We start from the raw sequence: 18,030 nt of genomic DNA on the forward strand, positions 1-18,030 counted from the left end.
TTATGTACGCCTGATTCAGTTCATCATCAGGCTCTGCAGAAGGCTGATAATGACAGTCACCAAAGGCAGGGTAGGATGGAGTAAACGCACAACTGTGTTCCCAGAGTACCAGAGTTGGATTCAAGGGTCTACAATTAACATTTCTACCATTAAGTCTTCCACTTCTTTATCTGCTGAAGTGTTCTTCCTCCTCTTTTTCGTCCACCAACAGTTCATAATAATATAATAATAATAATAATAATAATACATTTTATTTAGAATGCGCTTTACATTTTTGGTAAAATCTCAAAGCGCTACAATGAAGGCATGAATAACAATGGTTTAAAAATAAGAACAAAGTAAGACAAAAACAACAACAGAAGTACTAAAAAGCTTTATTCAAAAAGGAAAGTTTTTAAGCCTTTTTTAAATGTGCCAAGGCTTTGTGGGGCACAAATTAATGTTGGGTTAAAACAACCTGCAACATCTGAACTATTCAAAAAGGAAGGAGAAAGACAAACAGACAAAGGTACCTTTAATGAGAACGAACAGAGAAGAATATTCAGTTACAATCTCTCTCCGCTCTGCTGCATACTCCTGTCGCCTCCCCTTTTATTAAGTTTGTGGGTTTCCCTTATTTACATATGCGCTGAGCTCTAAGGAGGGGGAACAAGAAGGCACAGCTGCAGCACGATTAGAAAACACCCTGTAGATCAACAGCAGTGGTGGTGGTTGTTGCTACCCCGACCAACAACTGGTCTGTTGTGAAAGATCCGTCTGTGATTCCCACGATTCATGAGGCTTTGATTTGTAGTTGGATGTCCGTCCTGACACGACCCTCTGCATTTCCTTTGACCTGGAGCCAGAATATGAACACACTGGATCGTGCCCGTACTCTAAAATTTGAATTGACAAATTAAAAAAAAACAATAAAGAGGCTGGCTGCTTTAGAGACTTTGATCAACACTTTCTTCCTTTTTGCTTTAAAATGTACATTTTTCAGAAGCTGAAGGACATCTTTTTCTTTGGTCATTGAGGTTAATCCACTTTTGTACTGTTAACATTACAACAAATGTGATAGGACTCCCTGTTTCTGGTTGCCATGCAGAGCTCCATGATTCAAGGTCACCCCCCCCCCCCGTGTTTGTTAATGGGAGTCAAGGACAAACCTTCCGGGGAAAAATGTTAAAAATCCCAATCCTATTCTGTTTTTGATCTTAACAACATATGATGGGGGGGTTCTTCTCTTTGCTGTTCCATCTTTAACCTTTGTTTTCCCTGAACATGATTCGTGCATTAGGGGCGTCCAGTTGTCAATATACACACGTGATCAGCGGCACGGCGGTCTGCCAGCAACGCATTTCAGCCATTTCATCACGTCGTGATGTTTCTAGAGTTCAAATATCCAAACTTTGGCAAAGAATTTTGAGTAAATCAATCAGGGACTCAGCCTTGGGACTCATGATGTGATCAGCGGGTCAATTTGATGCACGAATTGCGTCCGGCGTGAACGCAGGATCAGTTGAAACATCCAAATATGGAAAGTACCTTTGGAACGGTTCAGGCAGGGGTGTAGTTGTTTAGAATTCGTGCTCTGGAGGAAAGAATGCTGTTTGGACTTTGAGGGGCGCCTGTTTTTTCACCCTTTACATGTCCCGATCCAGTTCTACTTTCCGACACAGAACCAGACGCCTGAAGGAGCTGAGCCTGAGGGAGAAGCAGTCAGCACTTCCACAGTCTTGGTAAGTCCAGGAAAATGTCCATCCAGATCTCTTCCAGTCTGGATGGACAGAAGACAAACAGCCAAAATCTGAGCAGCTGAAGCTTCAGTCCAGTACCAACCTGTCCAGTTCTGCTTCATCTGCAACTCAATCGTTAAGTTTTGATGAGACACCAAGACCATTACAACCAAAGGCTTCTGAATGCTTCTCTCTGGAAACAAACCCCAGCTGTTCTGCATTGGTCCAAAAATGGTACAAGGCGGGTTCCATGTCCTGGTTCAGTTCTTCGTCATGTGACCACAGGCCGACTTCAGTTCTGCTCCAAGATGCAGCAGAACTGATGGAGAAAAAAATCTGGAGGTTCTGAAGCCTGAGTCAGAAGATTCTGTCACGGGTTCCTGAAGGTCCCATTGGTCTAGAGCGCCTCACAGTCCAGTCACAGCTCGGCACCGCCTGTGGACCTTAAGCCCACAGCCACAGCAGGAAGCGGTCAGCTGTGCTGAAGGTAGTCCAGCTCATCACTCTCCTCTGGTTCTCCAGGGTCTGCAGAACCACATGCTTCATCTGAGTCAACACAGAGCAGAGACAGAGTCCGTTAGAGAAAAACCCAAAACAACTCCAATGCAAAAGTCTGAAAGAACCTGCAGGACGGAGGAAACAGCGGGTGGTACCACCAGAACTGAGCTGGCAGAACCCACACATGCAGGATGGGAAGTTTCCATGGCAACAAACTTGAGCTGGATGGTACTTACAGAGGTTTTGAGACGACAGCAGCTCAGGCGTCCGGATCTGGCCCTCCATGTACTGTTGGGTTTTCTCCAGGAGGCGGCGCTTGCTGGAGTTCATGAGGACTGAAGCAGAGGAGCATTCAGACTTTGCCTCCCACATCTGAGCACCTGCTGCTGACCCATTTGAGGGTCCGAGGGGAGGAGCATGCAGGGAGCCCACAGGAGAAAACCCCTCAAGGCCCGCTGGCACCACTCCACTGTCGGGTCCTGAGGAGGACCTCGTGGGGGTGCTGGGCCCTGGACAGTCACCTGTGCTGCTGATCTGGAAGGGGGGCTTGTGTTTGATGGGGGGAGGGGGTTGGCTGGAGGGGGGGGCTGGGTTTGTGCTGGATGGCGACTGGGACCTGCAGTCACATCTGGATTGGGGACGGAGGTCGTACTGGGAAAAACCCCGACTTTCATCAGTCTCACATGGGCCAGCAATGGAGGAGAGGGGGGGCAGGGAGGAGGAGTGCAGCGGGTGAGGAGAAAAGGATGAAGAGGAGGATGAGGAGGAGGATGAGGAGGGGGGGTAACTGTGCTCCAGTGGACCTAGTTGGGACAGCTGATAGGTAAGAACATCCACATGATCTGGAGAGCAGGGGGGGCGGAGATGAGGATCAGGCTGGGAGGAGGAGGAGGAGGGGGCAGCCTTCCTCACCATGTTGTGGACCCTCTTTAGACAGTCAAACCCCTGCGAGGAGAAGAGCTCAGGTGAGGAGCAGAGAAAGGCAGCAGAGATGGAGCCATCTAGAGCAGCCTGACCTCAGTCATGGGGGGCCTCCTCTTCCTCTGCTGGTTCAGACACCTGCATGCTAGAGCCACCACCTCCTGGAAGCCCACAGGCTCAGCCGCCCCCCCTGCAGACACACCCACCGCGTCACAAAGGAACACAAACCCGTTCAGCCTCCTCTAGTCCTGTGCTGACCTGTCACCAGACGTCTGTCCAGCTGCCGCCGCCACGCCGCTGGGCCTTCCTCCACCTCCACCACCAGGTCTTTCTGCACTCAGAACCAGAGACAGACTCAGGCCCCTTTATATATACCGGCATTAAAAGAAAGCACCGGTTCACAACCGGGACAGTCGACAGGGCCACCCAAAAATGGAGTGAACAAGAGCTTAAAGACCCACTCCCATGAAAATGAGGTTTCTGGTGTTTTGAACATGTTCATGTGGCATTTTTCTCATGATCGAGGAGATTTATCAAGAAAACTAGAATGTTAGCTACGTTAGCTGGATTAGCGTATTCACAAAGCCTGTAACTCCCAACCTTGTTTGAAACTCATTAAAACAGACCAATCCCACTGAAACAAACGTTACTGTGACGATGCCAAATCCTAACCTTGTTAGTGACACAAACAACACGTTAGCCGCTACACGTTAGCCTGCGTTAGCATATTCAATTCAATTTTATTTATATAGTCCAATATTTACAACAATATTCATCTCAATGAGTTTCATGCCGGCAATTATGTAATAAAAATGAAAATAGACCTCGGTAAGAAAAAAAAGAAGAAACCTCAGGGGTGTCCACATGAAGGAGGGATCCTCCCCAAGGATGGATAGGCCATTCACCAGAACTCTTAGATAGAATTGGCATATCTAACTTTACAACTACATGTTTGAATATTCACAATATTATTGACAATAACACCCAACCAAAGATTTTGACAGAGCATCCTGTACCCCTCAGAACCACTTCAACATCAACAAGCACAACCAGAACGAATCTGTACGTTAGGCGCTCCAGATTATTAGATGCATTGTTGTTTTTTTGAAAAAAACTAAGGCTTTTTAAGTGCGCCTTACAGCGATGCAAGCTATAGCTATCTTCAGTCTGAATGTTGTCAGAAGGTTAGGGGGGCAGCAGGGCCAGAAGATGATTCTTAGGATGAATCTGAATTCCTTTCCTATCCTTCTGGCTCCTCCTTATGGCTCCAACTGTAGGGGCATTAGGAGCTGTAGTGGTGTCCGAGCCATTGTGACTCAGGCTGGTCTCCCTCCACTGGTGGGGTGATGGTGAAACACATTTCTTCACCGGGGGGGGGGTGCTCTGAAGCACAGAGGTTTACATGTAAATTACATGAATGTCTTTTTGTTTTAGCATGACGCTATTTAAGGTTATAAAACTGATGTTGTTCCCAGCGCTGGCAGCTACGCACTAACGTAGATGACCGGCGGCTGTTGATGATGTCATAGTAACATCTGGATTTGAGGACACTATTTTTTCTGCTTGGAGGGCTAAATGTAGGGGTAGGGAGAAGCCGGAGGGGTGGGGAATGAATCCGGATTCTGCCTCTGAGATGAAGATGACAGTTAAAGATTACAATGAACAAGTGAAAAAATACTGTCAGGACCATAAATATTTGGACAGAGACACATTCTTTCCAACTTTGTTTCTGTACATCACCACAGTGAATTTTATCTAAAACCACTCAGATGCCATTGAAGTGCAGACTTTAAACTTTTATTCCATGGGTTGAACAAAAAGATTGCATAAAAATGTGAAAAACTAAAGCATTTTTTAAACACAATCCCTTCATTTCATGGGCTCCTAAGTAATTGGACAGTTGACTTCTATGCTATTGCATGGGCAGGTGTGGGCAATTCCCTTGTTATGTCATTATGAGTGAAGCAGATAAAAGGCCTGGAGTTGATTAGAGGACTCGTGCTTGCATTTGGAAGATTTTGCTGTGAACAGACAACATGCGGTCAAAGGAGCTCTCCATGCAGGTGAAAGGAGCCATCATTAAGCTGAGAAAACAGAAACAAAACCATGCCAGAAATTGCTACAGTATTAGGAGTGGCAAAATCAACAGTGTGGTCCATCCTGAGAAAGAAAGAACTGGTGAACTCAGCAACGCAGAAAGACCTGGACGTCCACGGAAGACAACAGTGGTGGATAATGGGAGAATCATTTCCATGGTGAAGAGGAACCCGTTCACAACAGCAAACCAAGTGAACAACACTCTCCAGGAGGTAGGCGGATCAATATCCAAGTCTACCATAAAAATGCAGCCAAACTGATTGGGCAGCGTTTCATAATCCAGATGGACAACGACCCAAAACATACAGCCAAAGCAACTCAGGAGTTTATTAAATCAAAGAAGTGGAATATTCTTGAATGGCCAAGTCAGTCACCTGATCTGAACCCAACTGAGCAGCATTTCACTTGTTGAAGACTAAACTTCAGACAGAAAGGCCCACAAACAAACAGCAACTGAAAGCTGCTGCAGTAAAGGCCTGGCAGAGCATTCAGAAGGAGAAAACCCAGCATCTGGTGATGTCCAGGAGTTCAAGACTTCAGGCTGTCATTGCCAACAAAGGCTTTTCAACCAAATATTAGTAATGACCATTTTGTTTTCAGTTATTTCAATTGTCCAATTACTTAGGAGCCCATGAAATGAAGGGATTGTACTTAAAAAATGTTTTAGTTTTTCACATTTTTCTGCAATCTTTTTGTTCAACCCATGGAATAAAAGCTGAAAGTCTGCACTTCAATGGCATCTGAGTTTTATTTAAAATTCACTGTGGTAATGTACAGAAACTAAATTATAATGTGTCTCTATCCAAATATTTATGGTCCTGACTGTACATAAGCAGGTTTGTGTTCTGACCAGGTATCTGTCTCTAGTCTTCTGGTCCTTCTCCAGAGCCGGCCGTCCAGTCAGAACCTCCAGCAGTACCTGGAACAGAGCCAGTACATGTCAAAAATTCTCTGGGAGCCCCGTCTCATCTTTGTCAAACCTCCACAGAAGCACAGCATTTGATTTCATTTGATTTATTTCAAGCATCGTAGTCAAAGCAATAAACAATTTACACATAATTAAACTCATTACAGAAATTATGAAATGCATAGATTAAAAAGACAGAAAACAAATGTCACTTAAATCACATTTGCTTAATCAAATACAGTGATCATTAACTAAAGTATAAGTAAAGTTTGATTTATTGCTTGAAAAGGAGTGGGAAGAAGGAAGTTAATATAATCCCACCTCTACTGAGTCCATTCAAAGCATGGACATCCCTTTGTGGTTCTGCTCAAATAAGAAGACAGACAACATTTCCCATCATCCCCTAAAGTCTCACCACTCCAAAGCTGTAGACGTCTACAGCAGTGCACAGCTCCCCTTTCCTCACGTACTCGTCCGGCAGGTAAGCCAGTGTTCCTCTCACCGTCGCCGTCTTCCCCACAGACACGGTTTGGGTTGTAGAGCAGCTGGGCAGGCCCGGGGGAACGTACCGGGCCAGACCAAAGTCTGACAGCTTTGCCTCCAGGTGGCGGTCCAGCAGGATGTTGGAGCTGCAGAGACAGGGAAAAGGCTGAGTCCTCTTGGACGAGCCAGAGCTGGGGGGGGGGATGTTTGCTGGGACTTCTGACCTTTTGACATCTCCGTGGATCAATGGCTCCTGACCAGGAGGGGGGCAGTGCAGAAACTGTAGAGCTGCAGCTGCTCCCTCCACAATGCTGACTCTCTGGGACCACGTCAGCACCCCCCCCTGAAACACAAACACACACACATGCAGACAGATACCAGGACCCGAAGATAAACCGGTGAGGGAGGGGCTTACACTGTGCAGCTGGTCCTCCAGGGATCTGTTTTCCATGAAGCTGTAGATCAGACACATGGAGCCCCCTCCTTCACTGAAGCCCAGCAGGTCCACAATGTTTGGGTGTCTGAACCTGGGCACATCCACACATGTGTGAACACTCGAGATGCCACTAGGGGTGTGTATTTGCAAGAGTCTGGTGACACCATACGTATCCCCATATTGTACCGAAACACTTTCTTTCTTTTTAAATTATGAAAAAACTCTACCTGAATTTCAATACGTCTTTCCTTGTAATAAAATGGTCAAATTCAGTTTATTTAATGATCACAATGTTAAGCACTGTAACTGTGTCTCATATATAAGTTGCTTTTACCCTAAAACAAATTTGTAGTACTTTTATTTTGGTAACTTAAAATATAGAAAGGTAAGAGTCAACATTGTCTGATTTAAACAACAAAATATATCTCAGTACAAGACCAAAATGAATGTGCCTTAACCCGGTGTTTTTCAACCTTTTTTGAGCCACAGCACACCTTGACAAAAATCCTGCGGTACTACAGCATTCAAAAATTTAAAAAAAAGGAGAAACTCATAGTCTGTATTGATGTACAGTCCCTCCATGATCTCACGTGCATTTTTGTGATAATTGTGGCAGAAAAAGCTGGAAGCTGCAGCTGTTTTTTCTAAAAGATGTAATCAAAGTTAAGTTAGAAGATTTAAAAACTGTTTGATGTGTGTTAGTTGTGGTTTCAAGATGTTAAGAGGAGAGACTCATTGTGCTCTGAGACGCTGTCACTTTGACCCAATGCATCATGGGAGATGTAGTGGGAGACAGACTCTTTTTCTCTGAGTTTCATTGTTTTGTTCACTTGTTCCACGGTCTGATACCGGATTCTGTGGAAAGCTACATAACTAAAGACGAGCTTTAGCTGCTATTTTTGTTGGAACTGAGAGACTTTATGAGCAGAATCAGAACAAGGAAGTGAAGACTTTAACCACTTCTGATTGGTCAGACTGATGATGTGTGATTAAGCCTCCAAGAATGATTGGTGGAGACAGTTAAAGAGGCGGGACTTTTCCTAAAACAGAGCTTAAGCTGCAACTAAATCGCAGTACCGTCATTCTTATCAAAATGTCTTTAATGGAATCAAATAAACACAAAGAAAAAAGTATTTTATGATCTTTCATATTCCTAACTACTCAGTGTTTTATCAGGGCCTGTTTGGATGAAGACAGAGCTGATATCCTGGAGATGGGAAATGTTTTTAGATCAGTTGATGAGGGCAATTTCCCACGGCACACTGGTTGAAAAACACTGCCTTAAGCAATAAGGTTCTAAAGTATGGTCGAGGAAATAAAGTGCTGTTAATTTTCAATATTGCTAACTGGAGCTTCTGCAGTCCTTTCAAACGGAGCGTGAAACAGGAGCTTTAATGTGGCAAAGATGCTTTGTTTACATATCAGTCTGCTTTGAAGCTGCGGCTCCGCTTTCTCACACATGGAACAGTAATGTTCATCGCCATGACGTCGGCCTTTTTTCCAGAGCGTTGTACTCACTCACTCTGATCCATCTGGCACTAAACTAGAATCTATTGCTCTGAGGTTCTGCAGAACTTTGACCCACTTTGCCGACAGCATTTTAGCCAATGCTAAGTGCATTAGCCGCTGTGCATCTGCAGTACTTCACGCATGAAGCTGCAAGGCGTCTGAGCCGCTACAAAGCACCGCAATTCGTGATTTTATGTTACTGGCAGCAACATGGCACAGAGTTTCGGTTCGGTTCCCATCCCAAGTAAAAACTAAGTAGTTCATATCTCATAACAACAGAACAAGCTGTTTCTCACTGAGATCTTGTTGTTTTGTGCAGAGTAGAGCTGCTCAAAGAGGCTCCGTGTTCTCTGCTGCCAACTAGCAGTCAGAGGGTGAAGTGGACAACAAGAGTCAGACGCTGAAGGACGCTTAGAAATAATTACATAAATATCATTTGGCAGCATTTTGAATCAATACAAGTATCACCAAATGAACTATCATGATACATCGCAGAAAATATTTTTTTCTAACACCCCTAGATGCCACAACTGTCTCAAAAATCAAACTGAACTTTAGACCCCTGAACCAAATCATGGGGATTTAATGGCTGCATCCCTTCTGCACACCAGCATGTTTACGCTGAAACGTGTTGGGCTGAATTTAGGGAGGATTTATTCTTTATCGTTTTATTTCCTGACACCAGGCTTAGCAGAAGCCACCTGAAAACCTTTCCCTCATTGATACTCACTTACTAGCAAATTATCAAACAGGATTTTTCCATTTTGTTGTTTGTCGTTTTGTAAAACACAAATCAAACAACCAAAACAAAACAGTGACCCAAAAAAAAAAAATCGAGGTTTGAACCAAATAATGGGGAGAGTGAACCATTGCATCCCTCAGTGTCCACACACATACACGCACACTGCATGTATGTAGCACCCCCCCATGTTTGCTCAGCTCACTTTGACAGCTTCTCCACCTCCGTCTGGAAGCTCCTCCTCAGCTGGGTCCAGTCCATCCCGCCGTCCTGCCAGCAAACACACGGCCAATCAGGGGAGACCAGCGGTCTGGATTTTACTGCGCCAGTTCTGACAGCGGTTCTGAGGCTGTGGCAGACCAACCAGGCAGGTCGGAACCGGACTGAGCTAAGGTGCACAAACCCCAGCCAGAGCCAACCAAAAGAAGCAGCTAACAGAACTGGACCGCACTGGACCAGGATTTAGCAGATGGCTGACCTGACGCAGTCTCTTGACGGCACAATCCACATTCTTCAAGCAGGCCCGGTACACGACACCAAAACCCCCTTCGCCCACCTGCAGGGCAGAGGAAAACCCCCGTGTCCCAGCATGCACCTCCTCATAAGGCCAACACATGACTGCACTGGTGCTGCAAGACGCCAGGGAGGGGGGTGGTGGGATGACATCACGGCGCTGTACTTTCTGTTCAGGATTATCAGAGGAACAACATTTGAGAATATATACCCTCCCGGGGGGTTGAGGGGGTCTCAACTGCTTAGTCTGTACCTGAGGCTGAACCTCTGATAGCAGGTCGCAGGGGGGCGGGGCCGGCCCAGGCAGAGGTGCTGGTGAAAGGTCAGCTGCTGTTGAAGAAAAGAGGTCATCCTCACAGTTCAGTCAGAGGAGCTGATCAGACCAAAAGGGAGCATGTACCTGGGGGCAGAGCGCCAGGCTGATAGAGGGGAGGGGGAGGAGGAAGTGGGGGCGGAGGGTTCACTTCTGTCATACCTGCAAAAGACCATTTCAGACGGACGTACGACGCAGGAGGCTGCTGCAGGGTCAAAGGTCACTCACGGCTCAGGATGAAATCCCTCTGCTTGAAGAGCTGCAGGGCGTCCAGCAGGTCGATCAGCTCGCCCACGCGGCCGTTCCGGTTCCCCCACTTGTTCATCACCTGGTCTGTGCGCCTCAACGTCCGCTCACACAGGCGCACGTCGTTCTGGTCTTTGAGGACCGCGGAGGCTGGAGACAGAACCAGAACCGGTACAGAACGGAACCTTAGTGTTGGTGATGTAACATTTTTACAAGCCAAGGTACACTTTTTCCTTGACAAAACTCCTGTAAAAAAGGAGAAACTCATAGCCTGCATTGATGTACAGCCCCTCTAAGATCTCACGTGCATTTTGTGTAATAATCGAGGCAGAAAATAACTGGAAGTTGCAGCTGTTTTTCCTATATCTGGTAATAAAGTTGTGAAAGTTGTCAATAATAATTTTCAACTAGTTGAAAATTTGTCCAGGTAGTTGTTTTTCCTTCCAGTTTATTAAGAAGCAATTTTATGCAGCCTCACAAAAACCAAATAAGAACAATAATATGCTCCTTCTAAACAGTGATTTTCTTTTAAATGTTATATGATCACAACATGCGTGATCAAAAAAAAGACCAAAATTGTTTGCATGTTTAAGTTCAACTGTATCTACACAAAACGTGAACACGAAGTTTTATGAGTTTTTCTTTTGTCTTAGTCACAAATGTAACTTTACCAAAATGTTTTATTTCTTTTTGGGTAAATACATTGTTTCAGTTTAGTTTAAATATGTCTGTTGGCCACTTAGCCCTTAGTTTCTTTTATTTTGTTATTACTTATATTCAAGCTTAACTCTTCAGATTTTTCAAAAATGAAGCTGAATTTCTACTTCCTTACAGATATTATTAGAAAACTGTTTCAGTTAGAAACATGACGTGGACCAAACACTAGGATCTCTGGCTGTTAATGATAAACACAAATCAGGAAGAAGAACCAAACTGTTTACCTCTGATTTCATCTAGAAGATTTGAAAACTGTCAAAACAGACTAATGTGTGCATTTGTTGTGTTTTATGACAGTTAATAGAGTAGCGTCATTGCAGAGATGCTATCACCCAATGCATCATGGGAGATGAAGGACAAAAACTGACACCAATGCCAGACAGAATCTCTTCTCTGAGCTTCATTGTTTTGTTCACTTGTTCCACAGTCTGATACCAGATTCTGTGGAAAGCTACACTGTTAAATATATGATTTAGCTGTTATTTTTGTTGGAACTGAGAGACTTTATGAGCAGAATCGGAACAAGGAAGTGAAGACCCCTGGACCAGGAGCACCCCCAATGACTGGATCCACGCAGCCCGAGCGGGGGGGGGGGGGCACCCAGCCAGCCCAGTGCTGAGGAAGCCCCCCTTTCAGGGGTCTCTCCGGCACCGGGAGGCATAGGCGAGCCCAGCTTCAGGACCCCAAGGCCACGGGACAGGCGCGCTCGGGGGCCTATGGGGGCCACCAGGTGCCGGACACCGAGACACGGGCCAAGGACGAGCCAGGGCCCAGAGGGCCCAGGAGCTGCCCACCACCCAGCCGGAGACTTGTCACCACAGGCCAGCCCCGGCACCCGACCCAAGGAACCCCAAAAGATCAGGACGCAACCACAGCTCCACCCCTACCCCCCCACACTACACTACACTACAACCCCTCTCACTCAGTAACCCCCTACAGCCCACCGACCCCCTAGCACCGCATGCCCTGCCACCGCCTCGGCTAGCAGTGTCCCCACATGCCAGGCCGCACAGAGAGGACCATGCGGGTGAAGACCGGCCGCCCCTCCCCAATCCCACCCATGTATGGTGGTGTGGGTGAACTGTGTGTGTGCTGCAAGCAAAATAGGAGGTCTCCAGTGTGGCAGGCCCCACTGCTGCCAAGCAGCAGAGCCCCCCCCCCCCACCCCGGGGTCCCTCTGTGTGTGGTGTGTAATTGCTGTGTGTGCTGCTAACATGCAGTGTGTGTGTCTAAAGTGGAAGTTAAATTTGTGGGGCGGACCAGTAAAAAATGGGCACGGATGTTTCACCGTACCCCCCTTCACTTGGTTGGCTGTTGTGAACGGGTTCCTCTTCACCATGGAAATGATTCTGTCATCATCCACCACTGTTGTCTTCCGTGGACGTCCAGGTCTTTTTGCGTTGCTGAGTTCACCAGTTCTTTCTTTCTTTCTCAGGATGGACCACACTGTTGATTTAGCCACTCCTAATACTGTAGCAATTTCTGGCATGGTTTTGTTTCTGTTTTCTCAGCTTAATGATGGCTCCTTTCACCTGCATGGAGAGCTCCTTTGACCGCATGTTGTCTGTTCACAGCAAAATCTTCCAAATGCAAGCACGAGTCCTCTAATCAACTCCAGGCCTTTTATCTGCTTCACTCATAATGACATAACAAGGGAATTGCCCACACCTGCCCATGCAATAGCATGGAAGTCAATTGTCCAATTACTTAGGAGCCCATGAAATGTAGGGATTGTGTTTAAAAAATGTTTTAGTTTTTCACATTTTTCTGCAATCTTTTTGTTCAACCCATAGAATAAAAGCTGAAAGTCTGCACTTCAATGGCATCTGAGTGGTTTTATTTCAAATTCACTGTGGTAATGTACAGAAACTAAATTAGAAAGAATGTGTCTCTGTCCAAATATTTATGGTCCTGACTGTATATGGTGTCAATTCCGCGCCTAATGTTTTGCACATCAAAATTGTAAAACCGCTAATCAAAACCCCAAATCCGCAAATCAAAATGCATAAATTGAGAACCAAAACCCACAATTTGCAACCAAAAGATATAACCCATAGCACAATAATATTTCTCAGCTGCTGATTTGTTTTCTCACCATTCTGAAATAGTCGTTTTGAGTTGCGCTTTTATTCTGAAACTGTCTTTTTGAGTCAAGCTTTTATTTTTTGCGGTTTTGATTCTAAAACCTGTCGACACGTAAAATCAGCGACACGTCAGTCAAGGAGAGGGGAGGCGGGACATATCCAACATCCAGAAGCTCATTGGCTACCGAATAAGTCAGAGTCTTACATCAACATACCAGTTCAGAAGGTGAGTTTTTCATGTTTTTCAAATCTTTTACTATATTAAACGATCAAACGAGTACTTCATGTAACCGGAGGATGCCAGCACAGTCAGATGAGGAGCTCCACCAGTAGCTGCTAGTGAAAAAAGATGTTAGAAAGGAAAATGTTGCATGAAAACTATCGCCATTCATTGTAAACAATGTTCTCCTGTGCTAGCCATGCTAGCTAGCTCAATGCTAGCGGGGTTTCCGGCTCATTTCATGACTTTTACAGATTAAACAAAGTCGAGTTTTTACGGCAGTGTCAGGATCGGTCATGTCAAACCTGGGAATAATTGCCCGTGAATTGTCACTAGGATTAATCAAATTTTTTTTTTCAAGAAGCTGAGAAATATTATTGTGCTTTGGGTTACATCTTTTAGGTGCAAATTGTGGGTTTTGGTTCTCAATTATTGCATTTTGATTCGCAGTTTTACGGTTTGAATGCGCAGCAATTTAGGCGCTGAAGTGACACCATAGCCTTATTTAGGTATTTTTAATTTAGAAACTTTTATAATGAAGAGATAAAAAGTCAATCTCACAGGAAGGCAATGAAGTGATAGAAATGGTAACAGGGGCTTATAAGAAACTCACCTCAAAGATGGTTTCCAAACTGTTTAAATGTCTGTTGGATTGTAATGGTTTTGATTTCTTGTGTTTAAAACAGAAGTGGGTGTCAGAATTGCAGGTCAACTTGTCAGAGGACGACTGGTATTCAATCTGCCTTTTACAACATACCTCAACAAGTTCAAGACAATGGAGAGAATTCGGGTGGAAAAATATAACGAGGTTCTTTATCAGTCCTCACTTAAAGAGCAAACAGCTAAGGACTCCACAACAATGCTGGAAGCTCTGTGGAGGCGCGAGCGTCAATCACTCACATCTTTTGGACATGCAGTAAAGTTGTTCCCTTGTGGCAAAGCATCATCAAAACCCTGCAGGACATACTAGGGTGACCTAGGGATACTATATCTAGGACAGTTACCAATAAAAGTGATTCAAACAGAGGACAAGTGCCTGTTTAAAGTCATGATCATGGCCTGCAAAAAAACCATAACAAGAAATTGGCTGAAAAGTGAACCACTAAGACTGGATCAATGGACAGACATTATGGAAGAGATCTGTTCTATGGAAAAAAGGACATTTCACTTACGGTTGAAAGCTGAAAAATGTCAACTCCAATGGAGGAAATGGAAGCAATATTCATCCCGCTCAGAACTTAAAACTCAAAACTATGTTTTGTTGGACCCCACTTGTTCAACCTTTGGTATTTTGTTTTTGTGCATTTTATTATTATTAGTTATTTTTATCTTTTATTTTTTACTTTACTTGATTGTGGTTTCTTATTGTTACTTGGTTGTATTTTAAAAGTGCAAAACGTAAAATAAAAAGTTAAAATAAATAAATAAATATTGAAATTTTGAAAAATGCATTGTATATTTGAAAAAAAAAATTATTTCAAAAGTGAAGAAACACTGAAAAAACTATCAACCTAAAACTGTAAAAAAAAGAATTTGTAATCGCTGCTGTTTGTATTTTAAATGTTGGTTTTCTCATTTCTCACTATCAGTCCTAAGTTTACAGTCTCAATTTAGAGTTTTAGAGGTTTGTTTACATCATTGTGGCGACATCGTTTCCACTGTAGAGTGGCGTCTGCCTGCCTTGTCCCTCCTCTGATGTGGTGTACAGTAGTAATGACGCCCTCCAACGGGTTGGCACAAAAAACTGATCTTTTTTCGTCTCAACACAATAAAACAGGATAGTTCCTGCAGTAACAAAAAACTCCCTAAATAATGTAAAGCATGTAAAAACAGGGAGATAACAAAAAACTCAGTCCAGTCTACTGTGAGAAACTGAAAGCAGTGATTGCAGAGTTGATGAAAGAGTTCTAGTGTTTTCCCAGAGGGGTTCTGTTTCTGATGCTGGACGGCCCCAAGGTGGAGTCGCATATATATATATGGAGTATATATTTCTGTGCAGATAATAGATTTATAGCAGACCCCAAAACAACACAGGGATCAGCTCAAAACAATTGCTGTTCGTCTTGAATACACTTTTTGTGGATTGCCTCATGTAATGCATTAAACAGGTTGTTAATTCTGTGTATTTTTGTCGACTTTTAGCTTCTTTCTTCTGTCGTTTGGGTGTCATTAACGGGCCTATATCATGCTATATAATTTTTTGAGCTTTTTAGTTTATTATAATGTTTGTTCCTCACGAAAAAAAAGTGGTATTTTGATCAATTCATGCATTTATGAGTACAGTGATCCCTCGCTAATGCGGTATGCGGTTTACTTTTCACGGTTTCACGTTTCTAAAGTACTTTTATTTGTGACACAAATGCTTGAGCCTGTAAAATGGTTTGTTCTTTCTTTTCAATGTATAATAGAGTATTTAATTGTATAATAATTGTAAAAAAAATATAAAGGTTTCTACTTCACGGATTTTGCCTATCACGGGTTCTTTTTGGAACGTAACCCACGCGAATAACAAGGGTTTACTGTATTCCTCTCAAAACCTGCTCTCTGAGCACCAGCCCCTGACAATCCACAAAAACAATTCTCTCCTTGCGATGTTACAAAGTGAAGAACAGCCCCTTCCAGGAAGAGTCTGAGCTGTCACCAGGCTAACACACACGCCCACTTTCTCCTTGCGTCTGGCGCTCAGTGTGTTTAAACAGTTGTGTGCAGTGAAGAGGAGGTTCGATTGGATGTTCTGCTTGTCAATCAAGTTTACGATGCGGATAATTACGAATAATTACTAAAAAATACATATTTCACAACATATAATTTTTTTGATGGCCCTCAATCTACCATGACATCCTTCGTGATGGATCGTCCTAATGAGCCCCCTTGTGCTAGACGGAGGTGCTGAAGAAATGGACTGGCTCGCCCGTTCCCCAGACCTGAATCCAACTGGAACATCACGTCTCCGTCCATCCACCAACGCCAGGTTGCTCCACAGCCGGCCCAGGAGTTGGTGGAAGATTTGGTCCAGATGTGGGAGAAGATCCCCTGGGAGACCATCCTCCGATTCATACGGATAAGTGGAGGTCACACCCACTACTGAGACGCATTTTGACTTGTTTCAAATTGAAGTTGGATCAGCCTGTAGAGGTTTTCCACTTTATTTTTCAGTATGATTCCACCTCCACAGGCTACATTTAATTCTCATTAACAGTTTCAGTTTTTGTGTGGTATTTCATTCCTTCAGGTATAGGGTGTGTTTGTGTATCCCCCCCCAGCAGCTTCCAGATTGTAGTAATGTTACTCCAAAAAACCTTTTGAAGGTACATTGATGTTCCAGAGACAGAGGTTTGGTCTGGGGGCGAACAGGGAATGATGGTGATACTGTTGGCGTTGGTTTTTTTTAGGACTGGGTCGCACGCGCCTGCTGCGTGTCACGTGTCTGACTTCCTGAAATGAGCGCGACGACCAGAAACAACAACAAACAACTGCGAGGGCGTCTCGTTTTTTTAGACATCAATGTAAACACGGAATCCTGCTGTACATTCACCGTTTTGAAGAAACATTACGTGAGGAACACCTGACGACGTCCCAAGTCAGTCACGTGACAACAGCAGTACGCGTGTTACGTGAAGCCCACCTGTGGCGCCCTTAACTGTTAACAAATAAGCACAAAGTTTAAATTCTGGTTCTGACTCACCAAAGCGGGTCCAGTCGAGGTCCGACAGCCCGTCCATGAGCCGGCAGAACTCCCATAATACAGAGGAGGGCAGTTTGTGGAGGAACTCCCCCCGCAGTGACCCTCCCGACATGTTTTATTCCACTGAGCTCGGTTCTTGGGGATGGTGGGTAAAAAAGTTACGCCAGAACCACAGCCACGTGGGTTGCATCGGTGCCGGTGCCGCCCGGAACACACCCAAGTTTCCCTTCAGTTCAGAAGTTCTGATTCAGTGAACTTCCGGTCGCAGGGCTTTTGTCTGTCAATGAGTTATATCCAATGACTTTTATCGCTAGAGGAGACATCACGTGATTCCTCATGGGAGGAGAGCATCGCCATCTTGGTGAGGTCAAGTCACTGCTGCAGTGCAAGCATGTGAACACAGTTTTTGCAACATACCAGTTCATTGTGCGGGTTTCAACTGACAAAATCGGAGAAATGAGTGAAGGAGGAAGGCATAACATTTCACAGGTAAGGACTATAATTTTTTCCTTTTAATGCTGCAGGGGCTTCATTAATAGTACACATGTTGACATGCATGATGCTGCAGGGCTGTTATCAACATGCTGCATAATGTACGTATAATTTTCTGTTGACATAAATTTAAACTTTATTGTGTTAAACCTGTATACAGTATACTAGGAGTATTCTATTATAGTAACATAGATTTATACATTTCTGACTCAGTGACTGAACTTTTCTTGCAGGTTTCCAATGAATTCAGACTTAAGGGAAAGTGGACCTTAATAGCTATCAAAAGAGCTAACCCAGATGGATCACTGTGGTACCAACTAACAATACAGTCTGGATATGTTCAAAACATTTTGTGGAAACACATTTTGATGAGAGGCCAGACTGTTTGCTTGAAACCAGACACCATACCATCTGTGTTACACAAGTTCATCACTCACATAAATCAGTAAATC

The 18,030-nt window shown here is 44.3% G+C and overlaps 1 protein-coding gene across 2 annotated transcripts; it reads right to left on the bottom strand.

The window, feature by feature from the left end:
* Window positions 1-358: 358 nt before the first annotated feature.
* irak1 (interleukin-1 receptor-associated kinase 1) lies at window positions 359-17,398 on the bottom strand. 2 transcript variants are annotated; one of them, XM_078950087.1, is made up of 14 exons: window positions 17,087-17,398; window positions 10,363-10,530; window positions 10,222-10,296; window positions 10,075-10,148; window positions 9,787-9,990; window positions 9,514-9,578; window positions 7,040-7,151; window positions 6,849-6,967; window positions 6,557-6,770; window positions 6,085-6,153; window positions 3,396-3,468; window positions 3,233-3,327; window positions 2,453-3,161; window positions 359-2,264 (listed from the first exon to the last, which is right to left on the bottom strand). In XM_078950087.1, the coding sequence occupies exons 1-14, from the start codon at window positions 17,196-17,198 to the stop codon at window positions 2,191-2,193; spliced, it is 2,163 nt and encodes a 720-aa protein (XP_078806213.1). In that variant the 5' UTR covers window positions 17,199-17,398; the 3' UTR covers window positions 359-2,190. The 2 variants fall into 2 exon arrangements, with proteins under 2 accessions (XP_078806213.1, XP_023812799.1); XM_023957031.2 differs by having other exon boundaries at window positions 10,075-10,151; window positions 17,087-17,372.
* Window positions 17,399-18,030: the final 632 nt, after the last annotated feature.

Source organism: Oryzias latipes, chromosome 7, assembly GCF_053564925.1.
Source record: "Oryzias latipes strain Hd-rR chromosome 7, Olatipes_Hd-rR_3.1".
In the NCBI taxonomy this organism is placed as follows: domain Eukaryota; kingdom Metazoa; phylum Chordata; class Actinopteri; order Beloniformes; family Adrianichthyidae; genus Oryzias; species Oryzias latipes.